This window comes from Narcine bancroftii, chromosome 3 (assembly GCF_036971445.1).
Source record: "Narcine bancroftii isolate sNarBan1 chromosome 3, sNarBan1.hap1, whole genome shotgun sequence".
NCBI lineage: Eukaryota > Metazoa > Chordata > Chondrichthyes > Torpediniformes > Narcinidae > Narcine > Narcine bancroftii.
Window position 1 is genome coordinate 299,765,061 of NC_091471.1, and position 20,134 is coordinate 299,785,194.

Consider the following 20,134-nt stretch of genomic DNA (forward strand, 5'->3'; position numbering starts at 1 on the left):
GTATGTGAACAGAAAGAAAAAGTTTGAAAACCACTGTTTTAATCGTATCTAATTGACTCGTTATGTACACATTGTTTCATAACTCCAAAGGAAATGGGCCAATGGCAAAATATTCCAGTAACAATTGGGTCCAGAGCAGATGTTCTCAACCATTCTCCCCCCCCCCACCCCCCAACTCCACTCACATACCACCTGAAGTAATCCCTTACTAATCACAGAGCACCTATGGCACAGGGATTACTTAAAGTGTTTTATGAGCGGAAAGAAAGCTTGAAAATCACTGAGTTAAGGTACTCCAAGAAACTTGGTGCTCTAGTGGAGTGTGGTCACTCCTGGTCCTCTTGAAGTCCATGATCATCTCCTATGTCTTACTCACGTTGAGACTCAGGTTATTACTTGCACCATATCATTATTACTTGCACCATATCACAAGATTTTCTACCTCTTCTCTGTAGTGCGACACATTGATGAGGCCGACTACTGTTGTGTCATCTGCAAACTTGATGACACTGTTGGGAGTTAGATCTGGTGATGCAATCATGGGTGAGTAGTGTGTATAGGTATGCCAGTGCTCAACATTCTGCTTTCGACTTGGACAGATTAGTCTTTCAGTTAGGAAGTCCAGAATCCAGTTACAGAGGGGTGCTGAGTCCCAGTAAGAATAGTTTCTCCACCAGCTTCTGGGGAATGATTGTATTAAATGCCAAGCTGGTCGATGACTAGCAGTCTGGCATATGAGGCGTCATTCTCCTAGTGGGTCAGAACGGAGTGAAGGGACAAGGCTATAGCATCACCCCTTCTGTTATGCCATCCTGTTGCACTTGCTTGGTGCTAACTGATCTTTTGTCAAGTTGTACTCTTTTTGCAACTTTACAATGTTAAGATACAACCTGTTTGTCTGCTTGCAGAAGAACCCTCCTTGCTATACCAGCTATTTTGTGACAAAAACTTAAAACTCAAACATTTTGATGGGCTTTTTGTACTTGTGTAGTTAAAAGGTGTTAACATATTACAAATGAAAACATTTATTCCTATTGCATCCTATCCTCATGAACTTTAAAAATTGGGTAAGTGGTTTCCACAGAGTTGTGGTAGAAAGTGTGCTGACCGGTTGCATCACTGTCTGGTATGGAAACATCAATACCCCTGAGCATAAAGCCCTCCAAAAGGTAGGGAACGCAACCCTGTGAGCACTTCTGCAGGGAGTGCTGCCGTCGGAGAGCAGCAGCTTTCATCAAAGACCCTCACCACCCAGCACATATTCTGTTCTCGTTGATGCCATTAGAAAAGAGGTTATAGGTGCCCCAAGACTCCTACCATCAGGTTCAGGAACAGCTACTACTCCTCCACCATCAGACTCCTCAACAACAAACTTAACAGACTCACTCTAGGACTCTTGCTTGTGCACTATCTTGATTTTCTTTTAGTTCCCTCTGTGTTGCGTAGTTTGTTTGCAGTTCTTGGTTTGGATGCTTTACACTGTGTACAGTTTGTTTTTGTACTACCAATTGCTGGTTAGTTCTGTAACACCCACAGGAAAAAATTTCAAGGGTGTATGTGATGTCATCTCAGTACTCTGACAATAAATCTGAATGAGATGTAACCTAGACTGACCAAGGAGATAGAACACAATACAGGCCCTTCAGTCTGCAATGTTGTGCTGTCATACATGAACACACTGAACAATTTTATTCTACCCTTATACCCATAACCCTATATTTTCATGCATCCAGACTTGCATCTGGGAGTGACATCATGGGATTCCCCACATTGGGAGAGATTAGAGGTGTAATTAGTCCCCAATGGGGTTTTTTTTTTAAAACTTTTTGACACAGAGTGCAGAGGCTGGAACCTAGAGCAAAAAAAACTGAACCACTGGAGGGGTTAGCAAGTGAGGCAACATACATGTAGGCAAAGGATTGGTTGACGCCCTGCCTTTTTTTTCCCTGGACTCATTAGGCCTCAGACTCCAGTTGATGCTTCACTTTCTGAGATTGTTTAACACTCTCTGTCAAAACATGTTTGCACAAATAAAACTGTCAAACACCTATTTAACATCGGTTTGTGTTTAAAAATCACATCAGCAATTCTGCTTCAAGACAAATCTGACAATTTTGTGAATATTTAACACAGCCCAAAAAAATTTCGCTTCATAACTGCTCTTCAGTGAGCAGTACAAGCATGGTAAGTGGGAGTTCATTAGAGCAAGAATGAACTTTAAATATTCCAAAATCTTCGAACCCCAAATTATTGCACACATGTTAATATTTCTAATTGTTACTTAGCCGAACAAGAATCTTTCCACCCCCACAATGGCAACCAGAATCAAGAAAATGTTGGCTTTGCCTGTTTTAATAAGATACAAGTTGATTCACTTGTAATAGCATGCAAAACACAGCTTTTCCCAGTATCTCAGTACACGACAAAAAAAAGTCAGTTCCTCCCTCTGCCGATACAGTTAATCCTGTTGAATATCACCAGTATTAACTGTTTTCATTCAAGCAATTTTTCAATAAAATTCACGTTTTCCTAATGATCTAAAGCCAGCAAAGACAGTGTTTCCAACATACTATTTCATTGGGATATAATAACTTATAATTAACAATTCCTGAAAGACAATGCAATCAGAACATAAAGTAGTTTTAGGAACATTATCTAGCTATAGAATTGTGGGAAAACAACCACATAAATAGGGAAGCCCAATTTGCATATATCACACCTTTTCTGGTACTTGTACAAGAAAACGAGTTCAGCTTCAATGGACCTGTTCTACTGTTTAAAAAGAAATTTGTGAGTTTTCCTTTTCCCAACTCAAGCTACGTCTGTTGACAAGAATGTTCCATCAGCAATACAAAGGAATACCAGAAAGTGACCTTTCAATTAAACTCTGCAAGGTTTAATTTCTCTGCATATAACCAATGTCAAGGAAGAATTTCTCTATAATGGTACTGAGTGATTCATTTTTAAGAGGTCAATCACCTTAGGGAAAAAAGTAATGAGCATGAAGAAAAATGTCAAGCACCACAAGAAAATTAAAAGAAAAATGCCAGGCTGTGAACAATTTCTACTGAATATACGACATGTTCCTTTATCATTCCAAAAGCAATCAAATGCTTCAGAAAAAATGGTAGGTTTGCCTCTGCTTTCTCCATCACAGTCTATGACACAGCACTGTTTTTATGCTGGTATTTCAGTTTGTTGATAGCAGAGATCAAGAAAGAGCAGAAAAGACATTCTTAAAACAAAACCCAAAAGGGGTCATTAAAAATGAGGGGAAAATTAGCAATGTAATAAGTACCACAAATCTGATGTAAAGAGAATCAGAAAAGAAGGATTACTTTCAATACAATAGATTTAGGTTCTTAAGATGGACCACGGAACTGCAGATGGAATTTAACTGTGGTAAGTGCTAGGTGTTGCAGTTTGGTATGTTAAACCATGACAGGATTTTCCCAGCAAATGGTAGGTCCTGGGAGAATGTGAAGAGAGCGTGACCTAGAGGTAAAGGCACATAGGTCCTTGAAAAGGTTGACACAGAATGGTGAAGGCAGTGTTTGGCAAATGCCCTCACTGGTCAGGGCACTGAGTACAGGATTTGTACATAATGGCCCACTCGCAGCATTGTGTGCAGTTCTGGGTCTCCTGCAAGAGGAAGGATGCCATTTTAAGCTGGAAAGGACTCAGAAACTAAGAGGCTGGGGTTCTTTTCCCTGGAGCATAAAAGACAAAGGGTAACAGAGAGGTGTATAAAATCATGAGGTGCACAGGCAGTAGCTATTGTGAGAATGCTGGTTATTTGTTGGTTCATTGGTGGAGTAGTTAAATTTGGGGATGATCAATGCAACAGAAAGAAGAGACATCTCAGAGTGCTCTACAAAAATGTGACAATGAGACGATGCCCCCTACTGGATTTTATGGATAGAGCAAGCTCGGCTGAAATGCACATGCCCAAGAACTAAAAAAAACATTAAATTCTACTTCATATCTCCCCATTTCCCTTTCTTCTGCAATCCTTTTGAGATACAAATCGCCACCCAGTTAATGTTAAATCGAGTGCTACAAGATGACGTTCTTGGTTCTTCATTTTAGAAGTGATTTAAAGAGGTTCATGACTTGGAAAGGTTTAGAACATAGAACATTACAGCACAGGCCCTTCGGCCTTTGATGTTGTGCTGACCCACATATTCCTTAAAAAAAAGTACCAACCGCTCCCTGCTGTGTATCCTCCTTTTTTCTTTCATCCATATGCATGTCTAACAGTCTCTTAAATGCCCCTCATATTTCAGTGTCCACCACCATCCCTGGCAAAGCATTATACACACCCACAACTCCGTATATATAAAAAAAACCTTACCCCTGATGTCTCCCTGAACTTCCCTCCTTTAACTGTATATGCATGCCCTCTGGTGTTTGCTATTCTTGCCCTAGGAAACAGGCACTGGCTGTCCACCCTATCTATACCTCTCATAATCTTGCAGACCTCTATTAAATCTCCTCTCATCCTCCATGCTCCAAAGAGAAAATTCCTAGCTCTGCTAACCCTGGTTCATTAAACTTGTTTTCCAATCTAGGTAACACCCTGGTAAATATCCTTTGCACCCTCTCCATAGCTTCCACATCCATTCTATAATGAGGTGACCAGAACTGAACACAACACTCTAAATGTGGTCTCACCAGAGATTTGTAGAGTTAGAGTCTCTTTAACCTTGAACTCAAACCCCCTATAAATGAAGCCAAGCATCGGATAGGTCTTCTTAACTATCCTATCAACCTATGCAGCAACCTTGAGGGATATATGCATTTGGAGCTCAAGGTCCCTCTGTTCATCCACACTCTTAAGTAACCACTAACCCTGTACTCAGCCTTCTGGTTTGTTCTTCCCCTGTCATCTCACACTTATCTGTATTGAACTCCATCTGCCACTTCTCCACCCAACTCTGCATCATCTTGTAACCTTCGACAACCTTCAGCTGAGGCAACCTGAAGAAGTCTAACAAACTACCATCAACACGTCACATGCGAGACCAGGGGAACCAACACCCTCAACCACTGCTACACCACTATGAAGAACACATACTGAGCATTACACAACTGAACTTTGGCAAATCTTATCACCTGGCTGTAGTTCTACTCCCGCATACAAGAAGAGACTGAAGACCACAGCACCAGGGGTGAAGACGGTGAAAATATTGTCAAGGGAGGCAGAGGAGCATCTGCAGGACTGCTATGAATCAGTGGACTGGAACATATTCAAGAACTCATCCAAAGACTTGAATGAATATGCAACAGGCGTCACTGATTTCAAGACCTGCGAGGATGAGTACCCAAGCGCAAATACAGGGTGTTCCCCAACTAGAAGCCCTGGATGAATCAGAGAATTCCCAACATGCTACATGCTAAGAGCAAGAATGAGGGCTTTTAAGACTGTGAAGTCAGGATCTTTACAAGTCCAGGTACGACCTGAAGAAGGCCATCTCTGAAGCAAAATGGCAATTCCAGAGGAAACTTGAGACAGATCACGCAGGCTATGGCAGGGAATGCAGGCCATTACAGCCTACAAAGTGAGGGCTGTGATGTTTCACTACCCGATGAGATGATAGCCTTCTGTGCCTGCTTTGAGAAGAACCTCCAACAGAGCCTCGTAGAATCCCTGAAAAGGCTGAGGACCCTGTGATATCTGTCTCTGAGGGCGATTTCAGAAAACCCTTGCAAAGCGTCAGGCCCCGATGGCGTACCTGGCATAGTACTAAAAATCTCCGCCAATCAACTCGCCGGAGTGTTCACGGACATTTTCAATCTCTCAATGCAGCAGTCAGAGATTCCCAACTGCTTCATAAGAGCATCAATTTTCCTGGTGCCCAAGAACTGCCTCAACATCTACCACCTAGTAGCACTAACTTCTACTGTGATGAAATGCTCTGAGAGGCTGGCAATGGCCAGAATTAACACATACCCAAGCAAAGATCTGGACCCACCGCAATTCGCCTATTGTCAAAATTGCTCCACAGCAGATGCAGTACCGCTGGGTCTCCACTCAGCTCAGCCTTCAATGCCATTATTCCCTCAGTGCTGGTCAAGAAGCTACAAACTCTAGGTCTCTGTATCACCTTCACCACCCACCCCCCCCCCCCCACCACAACTGGATCCTTGACTTCCCCATTGGAAGACCACAGTCAGTATGAATTTGAGAGGTTTCCTCCTCACTGATCATCAAAACGGGTGCACCCCAAGGATGCATGCTTAGCCCACTGCTCTACTCGTTATATACCCATGGCTGTGTGGCCAGGCACAATTCCAAATCTAAGTTTTCCAATGACACTACAATTGTGACCAGAATCTCAAAAGTCAATGAGGAAGAGTACAGATCAGCTCGTTGAATGGTGCAACAACAACCTTGTGCTTAACATCAGCAAAACCAAGGAGATGATTGTGGAATTCAGGAAGAAGTCAGGGGAACATGACCCCAGTCCTCATCGAGGGCTCAGAAGTGGAGAGGGTCAAGAAGTTCAAATCCATGGGATTCAACACCTCCAAGGGTCTGTCCTGGAGCCTCCATGTCGATGGAGGCTACACTTTGTGAGGTGCCTGAGGAGATTCAGTATGTCACTGAAGACACTTAAATTTCTACAAGTGTACCATGGAGAGCATGCTAGCTGGTTACATCACTGCCTGGTATGGAGGCGTCAACTCTTAGTACAAGAATAAACTCCAGAGGGTTCTTAACTCAGCCTGCGACATCACAGGCACCAGACTTCACTCCATCAAGAACATCTACACGAGGTGGTGTCTTAAAGAATTAGCCTCATCACCCAGGCCATGCTCTCTTCACTCTGCTACCATCAGGAAAAAGGTACAAGAGCCTAAAGACGAGCACTCAACAGCACAAGGACAGCTTCTTCCCCACTGCCATCAGATTACTGAATAATCAATGACCCAAAGACACTGCCTTATTTTTCATGCACTGTTTCTTTTTAGTAAGGGTATAGTAACTTATAGTTAATGCTGTAAGATGGTGATAATCTGAATGTTTGCACCACGATGTTGCCGCAAAACACCAAATTTCATGACTTGTTCATGATCTTTAAAAATCTGATTCTGAGCTCCATCCACAACTCCTCTAATTTTTCTATTATCAGCAAATTTATTGACCCATCCTTCTGCCTCTTTATTCAGGTCACTTATAAATAAAAAACATCACAAAGAGCAGGGGTACCAGAACAGATTCTTGCAGTACTCGACAAGTCACTAACCTCCAGGCAGAATACTTTCCTTCTACTACTACTCTCTACTTGCAAGCCAATTATTTTATCCACACAGTAAAGGGCCCATGGATCCTGTGCCTCATGACCTTCTGGATGAGTCTCTCATGGGGGACCTTGTCAAATACCTCACTAAAATCCATATACACCACATCTACCACCCTAAAGAGAGATACAGGCCAAATGAAGGCATGGGATTAGGTCAGGTAGGCAAACTGGTCAAAACAGATGAGGTGGGTCAAATGGCCTGTTTCCATGTTGTTGAGCACATTCTCCTTTAAGAATATGCAATATTCTGGCAAATATACACTAATAGATTTTCTAATGCATTTTCATTTCCCCCCCCCCCTCCCCGCTCCACTTCCAAAATCAATTTCAGTAAGATTATTGAATATTGCAAAGATGGCAGCTGTTGTGGTAATTTTGAAGTCCCATTTCCCTGTTTCCCCCTCTCCCCCCACCACAAATTCTGTAAAGTGCTCAACTTACTAGTCCTTGTCCAAATCCCTTTCAAAGTAATCACTGAAGCTGCTCCCACCACTTTTTTCATGGGAGTGTATTCCAATTATAGTCTGTTGTGTAAAACACATTAATCCATTTTCATGTCCACTTTACTCATCATCTCAAAGTTAACCACCTATGTGGATTCTACTCCTCTATCGCACAAACCATTACACAACCATCAATAAGATTTTTCAAAATGTCTACAGGAAAAGAGTTCAGGAAAAATCTTGTCTGTCAATTTTTATGACCTAACATGGCTCCCACCTCCAATTTAGCAAAAATTACAATTCTATTGAAGAATTCTCTAGGTCACAAGGGTATGCTTTTGTTTTATCTCGAAGTACAACAAGCTAGTTAAAGCAGTCTTACTGAGAATTCTCACAAAACCAAACAACAAGGCTGAGAAACCACAATTGTCAAGAGGTCGGAGTACAAAATTCCCAATGTAACATGCCAAAACAACAGAATATCATAAAAATCTTAGCTTGCCTCCTGGGACACATTCAAATCACAACACATTGTTCAGTCTGGTCTCTAGAGTCAAACTGTCAATGCAACTTTCAGTCGCATCTAAATTCCCAAGAGTATCCATGTTTCAAGGCAGCAGTGCTTTGGAAATTTAGCCAAATAAAAGTACACTCACCTCTCAAGTGCAGCTAACCCATTACAATGTTAACAGTTCCCCAAGTTTCTTTACTTCAACCAAGCACCAACATACCAGGCATTTTGCAGAACATTTCTCCAATTTCAACACATCGTAACTAATATTAAAACGTGGTAAAGAGATCCATTATTCTCCAAGTGCCTCCTTATTAAGGTTGCCAAATCTTGGTACTCCAACCAAGACCTGGAGGAACAAATTTATTGCATTACCATCCGGTGGGGAAAAAAATGTACCATTTATGCAGGCTGTTAACAAACTGGACAATATTTTATTACAACATTGAATGTCATTTAGTTTTAACATTTAATAAACCATGTTTTATTAAAACATACCAATAACATATTATGCAAGTAGTCAAAGGCATTCAGACTTCTCTTGCAAGCGAATTGGATGTTTTTAAACTTTTTAAAAAATTATAATTCTTTAAAATAAAATAAATTTATAAATGCTTACCGAAGAAGGCAGACCTGGAGGCACCTTTCGCACTTTCTTAGGCTGGGATTCTAAGAAGGAAAATTAAAATTAGGATTGAGAATTGTTAAAAAAAAAGTTTTTAAATCAAATGAAAAATTAACTTAGAAAATCAATTCATTAAGTTGGATGAGAGATCTCAAAGCAAGAGAGATAAATCAGACATGGAATAATGACTGCCATGAAACAGGCAGTAGACTTCAGAGAAAAATGAAATTTTAATAAATGCAACAAGAAATTAAATTCACCATTTTAATCAACAAAATTTAAAACAATATGAAGTTAAAAGAAATAGATCTCCAGGAGTGATTACATGGCAGCCTGGCAGGATGATTAAGAAACTCGGATGATAAACTAGAACCCGATTCAAACAATTATGACAGGTCACAATCCAAAAAAACACAGGTCTTTTTGCTCACAACTATTTCTGCAAGTCAATAAAAATAAAGGATGGAATGGAAGTAAAATTAAAAATTTAAAAGAATTTACCCATCATCTCTACAACTGAAGACACCCCCTTGAGAACAATATACAAATGTGCTGGAGAAACTCTGCTGTTCACGCAGCATGCCTAAGAAGCAAAGGTTAACCCACATTCTGGTCATGGGCCCTTCACCAGGTATACCTTGACAAAGGGCTCAGACCCAAAGCACTGGTAACCCTTTACTTCCTATGGATGCTGCGTGACCTGCTGAGATTCTCGAGTACATATTGCACCAGACTCCAGTATCTGCAGACTTTGTTGAAGACCACCTCGGGGACGTTACCTAGATTACTTGGTTCTTGCACTTGTCTTCGTCGAGGATTGCTGGCAAAGGGGTAATACTGGGAGCCAGGTTTGACTCCCGTTGGAGACATTGTTCCCGAATTGGCCATTCCCATTTCAGAATTCAGAAAAGTTCCCTGCATTGTAAAATAAACAAATGATTAATTATGGCATTGTCTGGTTTATGAAATATTGGAATTATTTTAAACTCGCAAGCCATTTTTTAAATTTCTTATCACTCGGTTTTAAAGTTAATGCACCAAATATTTAATCAAAAAGCCTAGTCTGGAAATTGTAGAGCATCCAGAGTTAACGCTAGAAAAGTTTGTGGTCATGGCTGTTAAATTTCACACATGATGATAGGTGCATTCTTAATTGAAAATATGCTGTTGAGCATCTGTCCCGATTTGGTAGCTGATAGCATAGATCAATCAGAGCCAAAGTTATGAGTGCCATAGGGTTTGGGGGCTCTTTTACAAAAAAAAAGCAAATGTGTCATGTATACAGCGATAGAAATGTTTAAAAATGCTGGAGAAACTCAGGTCAAACAGTGCACTTTATGAAGCAAAGATACATAACCAACATTTTGGACTGGAGTCCTTCATCAAGGTATGAGTAAAATATATGCAGGCGCCTGAACATTTTACTCATACCTTGATGAAGGACTCCAATCCAAAATGTTGGTTATGTATCTTTATTTTTGCTTAATAAAGAGCACTGTTTGACCTCCCGATTTTTACTTGGATGAGGCATATTAGGTGGCAAGGATGGGTAGGGATAGGCAGAAAGTTGTTTGGGATAGATGCATTCATAGATGCATCCTGGAGTTTCAAGAGTTAGGAGCTCCATTGGTAAAATGTTGGGGCAATGTGGTCCATAAATAGGTAAAAATCATCATCTGACTGGTTCCAGTCCAATAATGGGAAGTAATGGTCCATGAAGTCCAACAATCGCCACTTCCCAAACCAGTTTCCTTCACAATGTTCCAAAAGTGAGCTTCTCCAGGAATAACAACATTAATGCCCCAGTGTCTGCAGTGCTTGGTTGAACTTGGGGAGTGACACAACACCCAAAAATGGTTCCCGCATTTTATTCTAATGCAAACAAAAATGAAACTGCAACTGCAAGTCAATGTAATTCCATCATGGCTTTAGTCAAGGCGGTATCTGGAACTCAAAAATGGTTTGGCAAATCATTCAAATTAATTTTTTGACAGATGAACTTGCATAGTTAGAGATCCAACTAGCACATTGAAATGTACACTCCTGTGTTTCAGGCCACTCAAAGTACTGCGGAATTAATTGCAGGATTTAGTTCTCCACAACCTGGTTTGTTTTTTTTTAAAAAAAAAACTGGTCTTGGGAAGGTACATTAAAGACCCATCTTGCTTCAACTTTGTACAGAAAGCAGAGGAATGTGAAGCCTAACCAGGACAAAAAAAATGGGCAGGGTGCAGGATAATTCAGTGACAGTTCTTGGTGGGGATACAAACCAAAAACTACCTATTAGTTTGAATCAATTGTAACAAAACAGTTGAATTCATTAAAAAAAACAATTTATTTTAAAATTTTAAATGACTTTTATAATTCTGCAAATATGTAAGTGAACCAATTAAAATTCAGTCTGAAACTCCAACTTATTTGAGATCAATCCCCCAAACTATTAAGATTTCACATTTGCTGAGTATTTGATTTTGAAAGCAGTGTTTTCTTGGAACATCAACAGGACACTGAAAATGAATGAAAAAACAAAAGCAGAGCAATAACTAAATTGACATTAAGAGCTGCCTCAAATTTCCTCGGTTTTTAATTTAAAGATGTGGCATGTTAACATGCCCTTCCGGCCCCAGTGCCGCCCAAATACACCCACATGACTATTAACTTACTAACTTCTATATCTTTGAAATGTGGGAGGAAACCAGAGCACCTGGAGGAAACCTATCTGGTCATACGGAGAACATATAAACTCCTTGCAGACACCACTGGATTTGAACCCAGGTGGATGGCACTGAAATATTGATGGCACTACTACATTAACCAAGCTGTGCAGGTTCCTGCTGAGGTACACAAATTCCATCCATGGATCAAGTTGATGACGTCACACCAGGAAGTGACTTTTCTTTGCCCATTGCACGTACAGCACGCAAATAATTTCAGTTAAGCTTCACTCCTGGGCAGATTGGAGAGCCATCAGGATTGGCAGGCACGGAGTGGAGGGCAACCCCGAATGGTTCTTGGACCATGCAGATTACTCCTGCTCATTCGCAGATATTGTAGAACAAATTAAATTTCTGCCAACAATTTCTCAGCAGGCCAACTTTTGCACAGTGATTTTAGCATGCAACACCAACAATTCTGAAGTATTTTTTGTTAAGGCATGTTCTCTTTTTGAGAACTTTCATTCTATTAAGCCACAACTACAGCATTTGAAAATTTTAAACATAATGCTTTTATAGAGGAGAAAATTATTCCATCTGCTGTGATTAAAATAACCTGTGTGTTTGATAACTCTTAAAAAGAGCATACACCTACCTGATTTAATGCAGGCATGGTTGATTCTCTTCCAAATGGAGGAAATACAACTCTCTCAGCATTTTTCACTGGTAAAAAGAAAAATGGTCAAGTCACAAGTCAAATTACTACTGCAGCATTTTTTTCAATTTTTGCACTTGTACACTGACAACAGTATCCAGAAGCTCTGCACATAATGCCATGACAAAGGTTAGTGCCAGGGAGACTGCACTGCTACAAGAACCTAATGTCTCCTGATGCACAGAATAGAGCATTTTGTTGAATGCCCTTGATGCCAAGCAAAAAATTCCTGAACTCCATTACTTTATGATCATCAGTTTCAATTTATTCAACTTATAGTTAGCTAGCATAACGCCTTTACATGGCTAGCAATCGGGGCCAGGGTTCGAATCCCACGCTGTCTGTAAGGAGTTTGTACATTCTCTCAGTGTCTGCGAGGGTTCTCCCTGGGGACTTCGGTTTCCTCCCACCGCTAGAAGCGTACCGGGGACATAGGTTAATTGTGCGACTCGTGGGATAAAGTGGCCTGTTTTTGTGCTGTGTGTCTAAATTTAATTTTTTTTTAAATAATTTGCATCAGAGTCTGAGGTTTCCCAATTAATAGCTTCATGTATAATTAAAATCCTACAAATGCCATTCTTTGGAATTAAGATGGCTCCACTGCTTTTTAAAATGGAAAAAGGTGGAAGAACAATTCTGGACACAACTGCTTTTTTTTTTTAAGACATGTAACAGGCCAATTTAGCCCTACGAGTCCATGCAGCCCAATTTACACCCCATTAACCTATGGATAGATGGAGGAATAAAACCTATCTCAGGGATTCCATCCAGTGTGGCATTTAATGCAAGACGAGCATGGCCTGTTTTAAGGTGTTCTGGTAGCCATCTAATCTACCTGGACCTCTTGTTGCCAAAAGCAAAGTCTATGATGTTTTGGGAAAAATGGTTGTTCCTCTTTGCTCTTGAAAGGTCTAAATAAAAGCTAACCGATGTAGTGGGATCTTTATGCATTCACATTCTAGAGCAGGGGTGTCAAACTCAAATTCACAGAGGGCCAAAATTAAAAACTTGGACTAAGTCGAGGGCCGAACTAAATATTTATTGAAAACTTTCAACAACATCTGCATGTTTTCTCTTCTTTCAACATATGTAATGTTAAACGTTTTCTTATTAAAATAAATGTTTAATAATAGTTTTGGATAAACTCTTTCCAGAAGCATTAACAAATGAGAAATAAAATATTCAATAAATAATATTTCTCTATAGAGGATTTGTCAAATGTTGCTAGTGCGCTGTCGAATAGTAAAATCTGAGGGCTATTGAGAATGTGGGAGAATAACATGATTCCTGAAACAATCAAATGGGTAACTGATTGTGGGCATAAACTCTAGCAGGGTTATTTGCCATGCCCTTTTTCCATTGGTACAGATATCCTTTGATTGACACACTTTTCAAGTCTTATGCCTAATGAGCTTGTATCCAGGTGCAGGACCATTTTTAACCAGGAATATATTTATCACTGCGACATGAAACTATTGGAAGATCGTTTTATCCTGAGATTAAAGTTCATAATCCTTACTCAGGCCTGTGTGCGGGAGGGCGGGGTTTGCGGGCGATCGGGCTGGACAACGACAGTGCGGGGGCATCGGCTCTCGCTGCAGGGCGGCATCTCGACGGATCAGCGGCCCCGTCACCGTGAGTCGCGGGTCGGCCTGCGGCAGGGAGGGGGAGTGTGCAACGGTCCTGGCGAGGTCAGGCCCCCCGAGTTTCTGCCGGACCCCCCTTGACCTGCTGAGTTTCTGCCGGACCCCCCTTGACCTGCTGAGTTTCTCCCGGATCCCCCTTTGACCTGCTGAGTTTCTCCCGGATCCCCCTTTGACCTGCTGAGTTTCTCCCGGATCCCCCTTTGACCTGCTGAGTTTCTCCCAGACCCCCCTTGACCTGCTGAGTTTCTCCCGGACCTCCCTTGACCTGCTGAGTTTATCCCGGACCCCCCTTCACCTGCTGAGTTTCTCCCGGACCCCCTTTTCTTTCCGTGCCGGTGTCCCAGGACCTTTCCAGGGCAGTCTCCGCACTCAGGACCGCGCTGGGATCCCGGTCAGCAGTGGAGGAGCAGGTGAGCGCGGCTAATTCCGATCCAGCCCACGCCACTCCCAAGATTGGCGGGGGGTTTCACCCTACCTGCCCGACCAGCCTCGCTCTCCACGTTTACTCCGGGCACCCGCCGCTGGTCCGGTGGGAAGGCGCAGGGCGGCCAGCGCCCCCATCGCCCGGCGGCAAGCCCCAATCTTCCCTCCGGCGTCCCGACTCCATCTGCAGCTCCAAGAAACGCTGTGCCACTGGGGTTCTGGGCGCTGGGAAGCGGCCTTGGCTTCCCCTGACACCGGCCAGGCCGCGCTGTGGTGGGCAGGGGGACACGACAGCGTGTTTATAAAACCACCCACCACTACTTATCAAGGACCAGGATTTTTCTCTCTCTCTCTCACCCTGGGACACAGCGGTTACTGTGCATGCGCTATACTGGCGCAGCGGCCAGCAGGCCACCTCCAATACATTTTTGGTATGATCTTGCGGGCCAAATATAATTATATTGCGGGCCAAATTTGGCCCGCGGGCCAGAATTTGACATGTGTGCTCTAGAGTAACAAGACAACACACATCACGCAAACTGCCGTTAATGCATTGTGTACAAATTGAGGTTAAGTATTTAAAGATTTCTACTTTGTTTTTATTACCTTGAAAGTTTCTTTAACCAGATGGCTAAAGAGCCTCACAATAGTTTTTCATTTCTTTATTCTGCAGAAATGAGCTATTTTCTGCCCCAACTAAATTTCACAGAGGTTAATCCAGAGAGCGGGATCTTTACAAGTCCAGGCATGACCTGCGGAAGGCCATCTCTGAAGCAAAGTGGCAATTCTGGAAGAAGCTAGAGACAGAGACATGCCAGCTATGTCAGGGAGTGCGGCCATTACAGACTACACAAAGCGAGGGCTAACACTATAGATGGCTGTGATGCTTCGTTACCCGATGAGCTGAACACCTTCTATGGCCTCTGAGAAGAACGACCAAAAGAGCCTACTAGAATCCCTGAAAAGGCTGAGGACTCTGTGATATCTGTCTCGGAGGGCAACGTCAGAACATCATTCAAGAGGGTGAACCCTCACAGGGTGTCAGGCCCCGACAGCATACTTGTCAGGGTACTGAAAATCTGCACCAACCAACTAGTCGGACAGAGTGTTCATGGATATTTTCAACCTCTCATTGCTGCAGTCAGATTTCCACCTGCTTCAAAAGGGCATCAATCATCCTGGTACCCAAGAATAGTGGAAGCTGACTCATGACTGCTGCCCAGTAGCACCAACTTTCACTATGATGAAGTGTTTTGAGAGGCTGGTCATGGCCAGAATTAATATAGATAAGGACTCGCTAAAATTCGCCCATCGTCACAATAGCTCCACAGAAGATGCAATATTGCTTGATCTCCAATCAGCTTTGGATCACCTTGAAAACACCAATTCATACATATGGCTGCTCTTCATTGACCACTACTTGACCTTCAATACCATTATTACCTCAATACTGGTCAAGAAACTACAAATTCTAGGCTTCTGTACCCCTCTGCAACTGGATTTTCTCATCAGAAGACCACAGTCAGTACGAATTGGAAACAGCATCTCCTCCTCAGTGGTGATCATCAAGACAGGATGTGTTTAGCCCACTCATTATACACTCATGACTGTGTGGCTAGGCAAAATTCCAATGCTATCTACATGGCCGATGACACCACAGTGGTTGGCAGAATCACAAACGGCAATGAGGAAGCGTACAGATCAGCTCGTTGAATGGCTTAACATCAGCAAAACCAAGGAGAAGATTCTGGAATTCAGGAGGAAGAGAGAGGAAAATGAGGGCTCGGAAGTGGAGAGAGTCAAGAACCTCAAATTCATGGATGTCAACATCTCTGAGGATCTGTTCTGGAGCCTCCATGTCGATGCAACCATAAAGGCGGCTCACCAGTGGCTATACTTTGTGAGGTGCCTGAGGAGATTTGGTACGTCACAAGACGTTCAAATTTCTACAGGTGTACCATGGAGAGAATTCTAGCTGGTTACATCACTGCCTGGTATGGAGGTGTCAACTGTCAGGACAAGAATAAACTCCAGAGGGTTCTTAACTCAGCCTGAGGCATCACAGGTACCAGACTTCACTCTGTGAAGGACATCTACATGAGGATGTGTATTAAAAAAGCAGCCTCTATCCTCAAAGACCCCCACCATATATAGGTCATGCCCTCTTCCCTCTGCTACCATCGGGAAAAACGTACAGGAGCCTAAAGACGAGCATTCAGCGGCACAATTGGACAGCTTCTTCTCCACTGCCATCAGATTCCTGATTAATCAATGAATCAAAGACCATGCCTTATTTTTTCATCCACTATTACTTTATTTTAGTAATGGTACAGTAATTTATAGTAATGCCGTAAGGTGTTTTATAATATGAATTTTTACACTAAGATGCTTACACAAAACAACAAATTTTTTGATAACAATGAATTTGGATGTGAGGGGGTTGGAGGGTTATGGGCGGAGAGCAGGAGGGAGGACCTAGTGGAGTTGTTCAAGTGAACCGGCGCGGACTCGAAGGGCCGACATGGCCTGTTTCGCACTGTAAACGGTTATATGGATTCTGAAATGTCTTCAATTGGATTATAAAACAAGTGACCCATTTGTCTTGGGAGTAACCGAAATGTTGAATATCTCAAGAGCTTGGGATTTTCTACTCTTAGTTCAAGAGACATGAAATTTATTAAAATAAAATTTCAAATCAATTTTTTTTTTATATATATATAAAGACATACTTGGCATCATTGCATAAAGCTTAAAAATTTGCAGCACTCAACATTTACACTTGCTTGAGAAAATTTTTATTGAATACATTTTATATTCACTTGAAATTTGAAAACAACCAAAGGAAGCCTGGAAGTTATTTGTTCTCCATTCCAGATCAATAACTACCATAATTTGTTTAATCAAAATTGGATTCAGTGTCTACTCAAACCAGGTACTAAAAAAACATTATAATGCATATTTATTGCTTGCAAACATTTTCATTTCAACCCCTCTTGCACTTAAGTTCATACTGCTCACACTTATGGGTCAGAAGGCACTGGTTCATCCCCCTTCAAGATTTGTACACATCATTAATGCAAATACTCCATCAGAGAATTAATAGCAATATACTGGCAAAAGTGCCACAATTTTGAAGTGAACAAAGGGTCCTTCCCCATTCTCCTCAATGCAGGGAGAATTGAAATACTATTGCCTTATTCCAAGAAATGTTTTCTTGACATTCTTACCAACCGTTTCCTTCCAGGACCAGCAATAAATAGATTCATTGATGATTAATTTCTGCTGCTGGGACAGTTTCCTCATGTTTAATAAAAATGTACCATGCTTTCACAACCAGCCAACATCCAAATACACTTTGCATGCCTTTAAATCCTTTTAAACCAGAACCACTGAAGTAATGCTGAAAAATCTACAGTTAATCCAAGAATAACAAGGATCCCTGCACAGCAAGTGATAGCTATATTTATGAATAATACTGAGGAAGCCACTGTAAAATCTTTAAAATACAACCCAAACCAGATGCAATGCTGGTTCAATGTTTCATCCCAGAAGTGGAACCTCCTTTCATACAGCATTCAATCGGTCTAGATTTTGTATTTCAATGTCTGCCGTGAGCTCTGACCAAAGATGGCCACTCAGAAGAGAATGCGCCACCAACAAATGAGGCGATTTCAAATGAATGTAGCTTCTTAAAGCCAAACTAGTTCCACAGTTCCTCTTGCCTATCAGACCTATCATAAACCTTCTTCCCCTCACTTCTCTGCTTCCTTCTCTTATCCTCCCAGCTGTAACCTCTTTCCCCTTGTGCTCCTTCCCCCTTCAATCAGCCATCATTTTAATTCGGGAGTCTGCCTGACATTCCACACTCTTGACAAACGGCTCAGGCCCGAAATGCCAACTGTCTTTTGCTTTGTATAGATGCTGTGACCTGCTGAATTTCTTCAGCACATTTGTGTACTCCACTCAACCGCAGCATCTGCAGTTTTTTTTTTAATTTACCTTTACGATTAGCATAGTGATTAACACAACACTTACATGGCCAGCGATCAGGACCAGGGTTCGAATCCTGCACTGCAGGGAGTTTACATGTACTCCCTGTGTCTGCATGGGTTTCCACCGGGTACTCCGGTTTAGTCCCACTGTTCAAAAAGTACGAGGGATTGTAGGTCAGATGGGTGTAATTGGGCAACATGGGCCAAAATGACCTGTTACCGTGCTGTATGTCGAAATATAAATTTAAATTTTTTTTTTTTAATTTATTTCTGGAGGATACCATTTTTTATGACATCAAATAAACTGCAACATCCTTTAGACATACAGCACAACTCCGAACATCCAAAATCCCTTTTTTTTTTTTTACATTTTGGATAAATGAGGATATCCAAAACAAATCAGAAATCCTCAATTATCTGAAATTTTCTCGGAGTCGAACTGACCGAGGACGTTGGGCTCCTGGCACCGGCAGCAAGGACCTCAAGCTCCCAGGCAAGAGCAGAATTCTTGGGCTCCCAGCACGAGTAGGGCCTCGGTGGGGAAGAGTCGGTGATTTACAGTGGCCAGTATTTTTTTTGTGTGAGAATTAAAATATTATTTTAATGGTTAAAAATTCTTCCCTTGTTGTTTGTTGTGGTTTAAACACTGTTACAAGTTATTGCTGTTGCTACTGGGCTGTTTTTTAAAAAATGATCAGTTCTTCGAAAAAAACATTTATTCAAAATAGGCCCAGTCCTGACCATTTTGGATAATCGGAGTTGTAATGTACTTTTGTACAATGCCACATGATTACATACTGATTGCAGTGGTCAGCAGGGCTCTGTCTGTGCAGAGACAACTTGGCTACTTGTTTGACATCCATCATGGATTAGTCCTCCTATTCTGCTAATATATTTTATCCAGTAGCTGCTGCTTTATGTTAAGACCTGGAGAAAGACTCATTTCTTGATGAACTGTGCAAAAAGTGAGCTTGAGAAAAACAAAAAAAAAAAAATCTGCTGGAAGTATTCAACAGGTCAAGTAGCATCTGTGGAGGCAGCAATAGTCAACATTCTGGGTCAAGACCTTCATGAGATCCTTCACTCAGGTTTTGACCCCAAACATTGACCATCCCATTACCTTTGCAGATAATGCCTGACCCATTGACTTCGTCCAGCAGATTTTTCTTTTTATTCCAGAATCTGTGCTCATGGCTCCAAGTACTTTACAATCAAGTAAGCAAAGTCTATTTCAGTCTCTTTTGAACTAAAAACTCAGGTAAACATGACATTTTATGGACAAAATAATATTTGTATTCAATTTAAAATTGACCAAAGAACAAAATCTTAATAAAACAGTGAACTTGTTCCTTGGTAGGAAAACATTAAAGCCATGAATTACTGTCACCATGTTGTTAAAGCCCAAATTGTACACTGTTGGTGTGGAAAAGTGATACGATCATTTTCTTTAGCCTTGGCACAATATCAAAGACTGAGCAGAATTTACTGAGCTTGTGCTATGTTCTTGCAAACATTTGAAAGCAAATATAGCTACAAAGCATGCACTCCAGAATGCAGCAGCAATTCCCCCAACGTCTGCAGATAAAATCACTTCCTGCCTGTTTTTGCTTATATCTGATGAAGGGTCCAGGCCTGAAACAATGGTCACTATTTACTTCCTGTGAATGCTGCATGACCTGCTGAGTTTCTCCAGCTCTTGTGTTCTGCACTAACGTTGCTGTTGTCATTTTATGAACCTCCCCAACATGACGAGGACTGGGCATTAACAAGGTTCCCAACTATATGGAAGGGCTCTTTAATTTGGCCTCACTACAGCTG

General features: G+C 41.6%; 1 protein-coding gene across 22 annotated transcripts in view; it reads right to left on the minus strand.

The window, feature by feature from the left end:
• The window catches only part of LOC138758977 (transcription factor 12-like), a 135,198-nt gene that overhangs the window by 39,235 nt on the left and 75,829 nt on the right, over positions 1 to 20,134 (minus strand). For all 22 annotated transcript variants that reach the window (XM_069928675.1, XM_069928681.1, XM_069928680.1 and 19 more), the window contains 3 exons: positions 12,196 to 12,263; positions 9,666 to 9,801; positions 8,881 to 8,930 (listed from right to left, as the gene is read on the minus strand). In XM_069928675.1, coding sequence (XP_069784776.1) covers positions 8,881 to 8,930; positions 9,666 to 9,801; positions 12,196 to 12,263 — 254 coding nt within the window. The remainder of the gene's footprint in view (positions 1 to 8,880; positions 8,931 to 9,665; positions 9,802 to 12,195; positions 12,264 to 20,134) is intronic.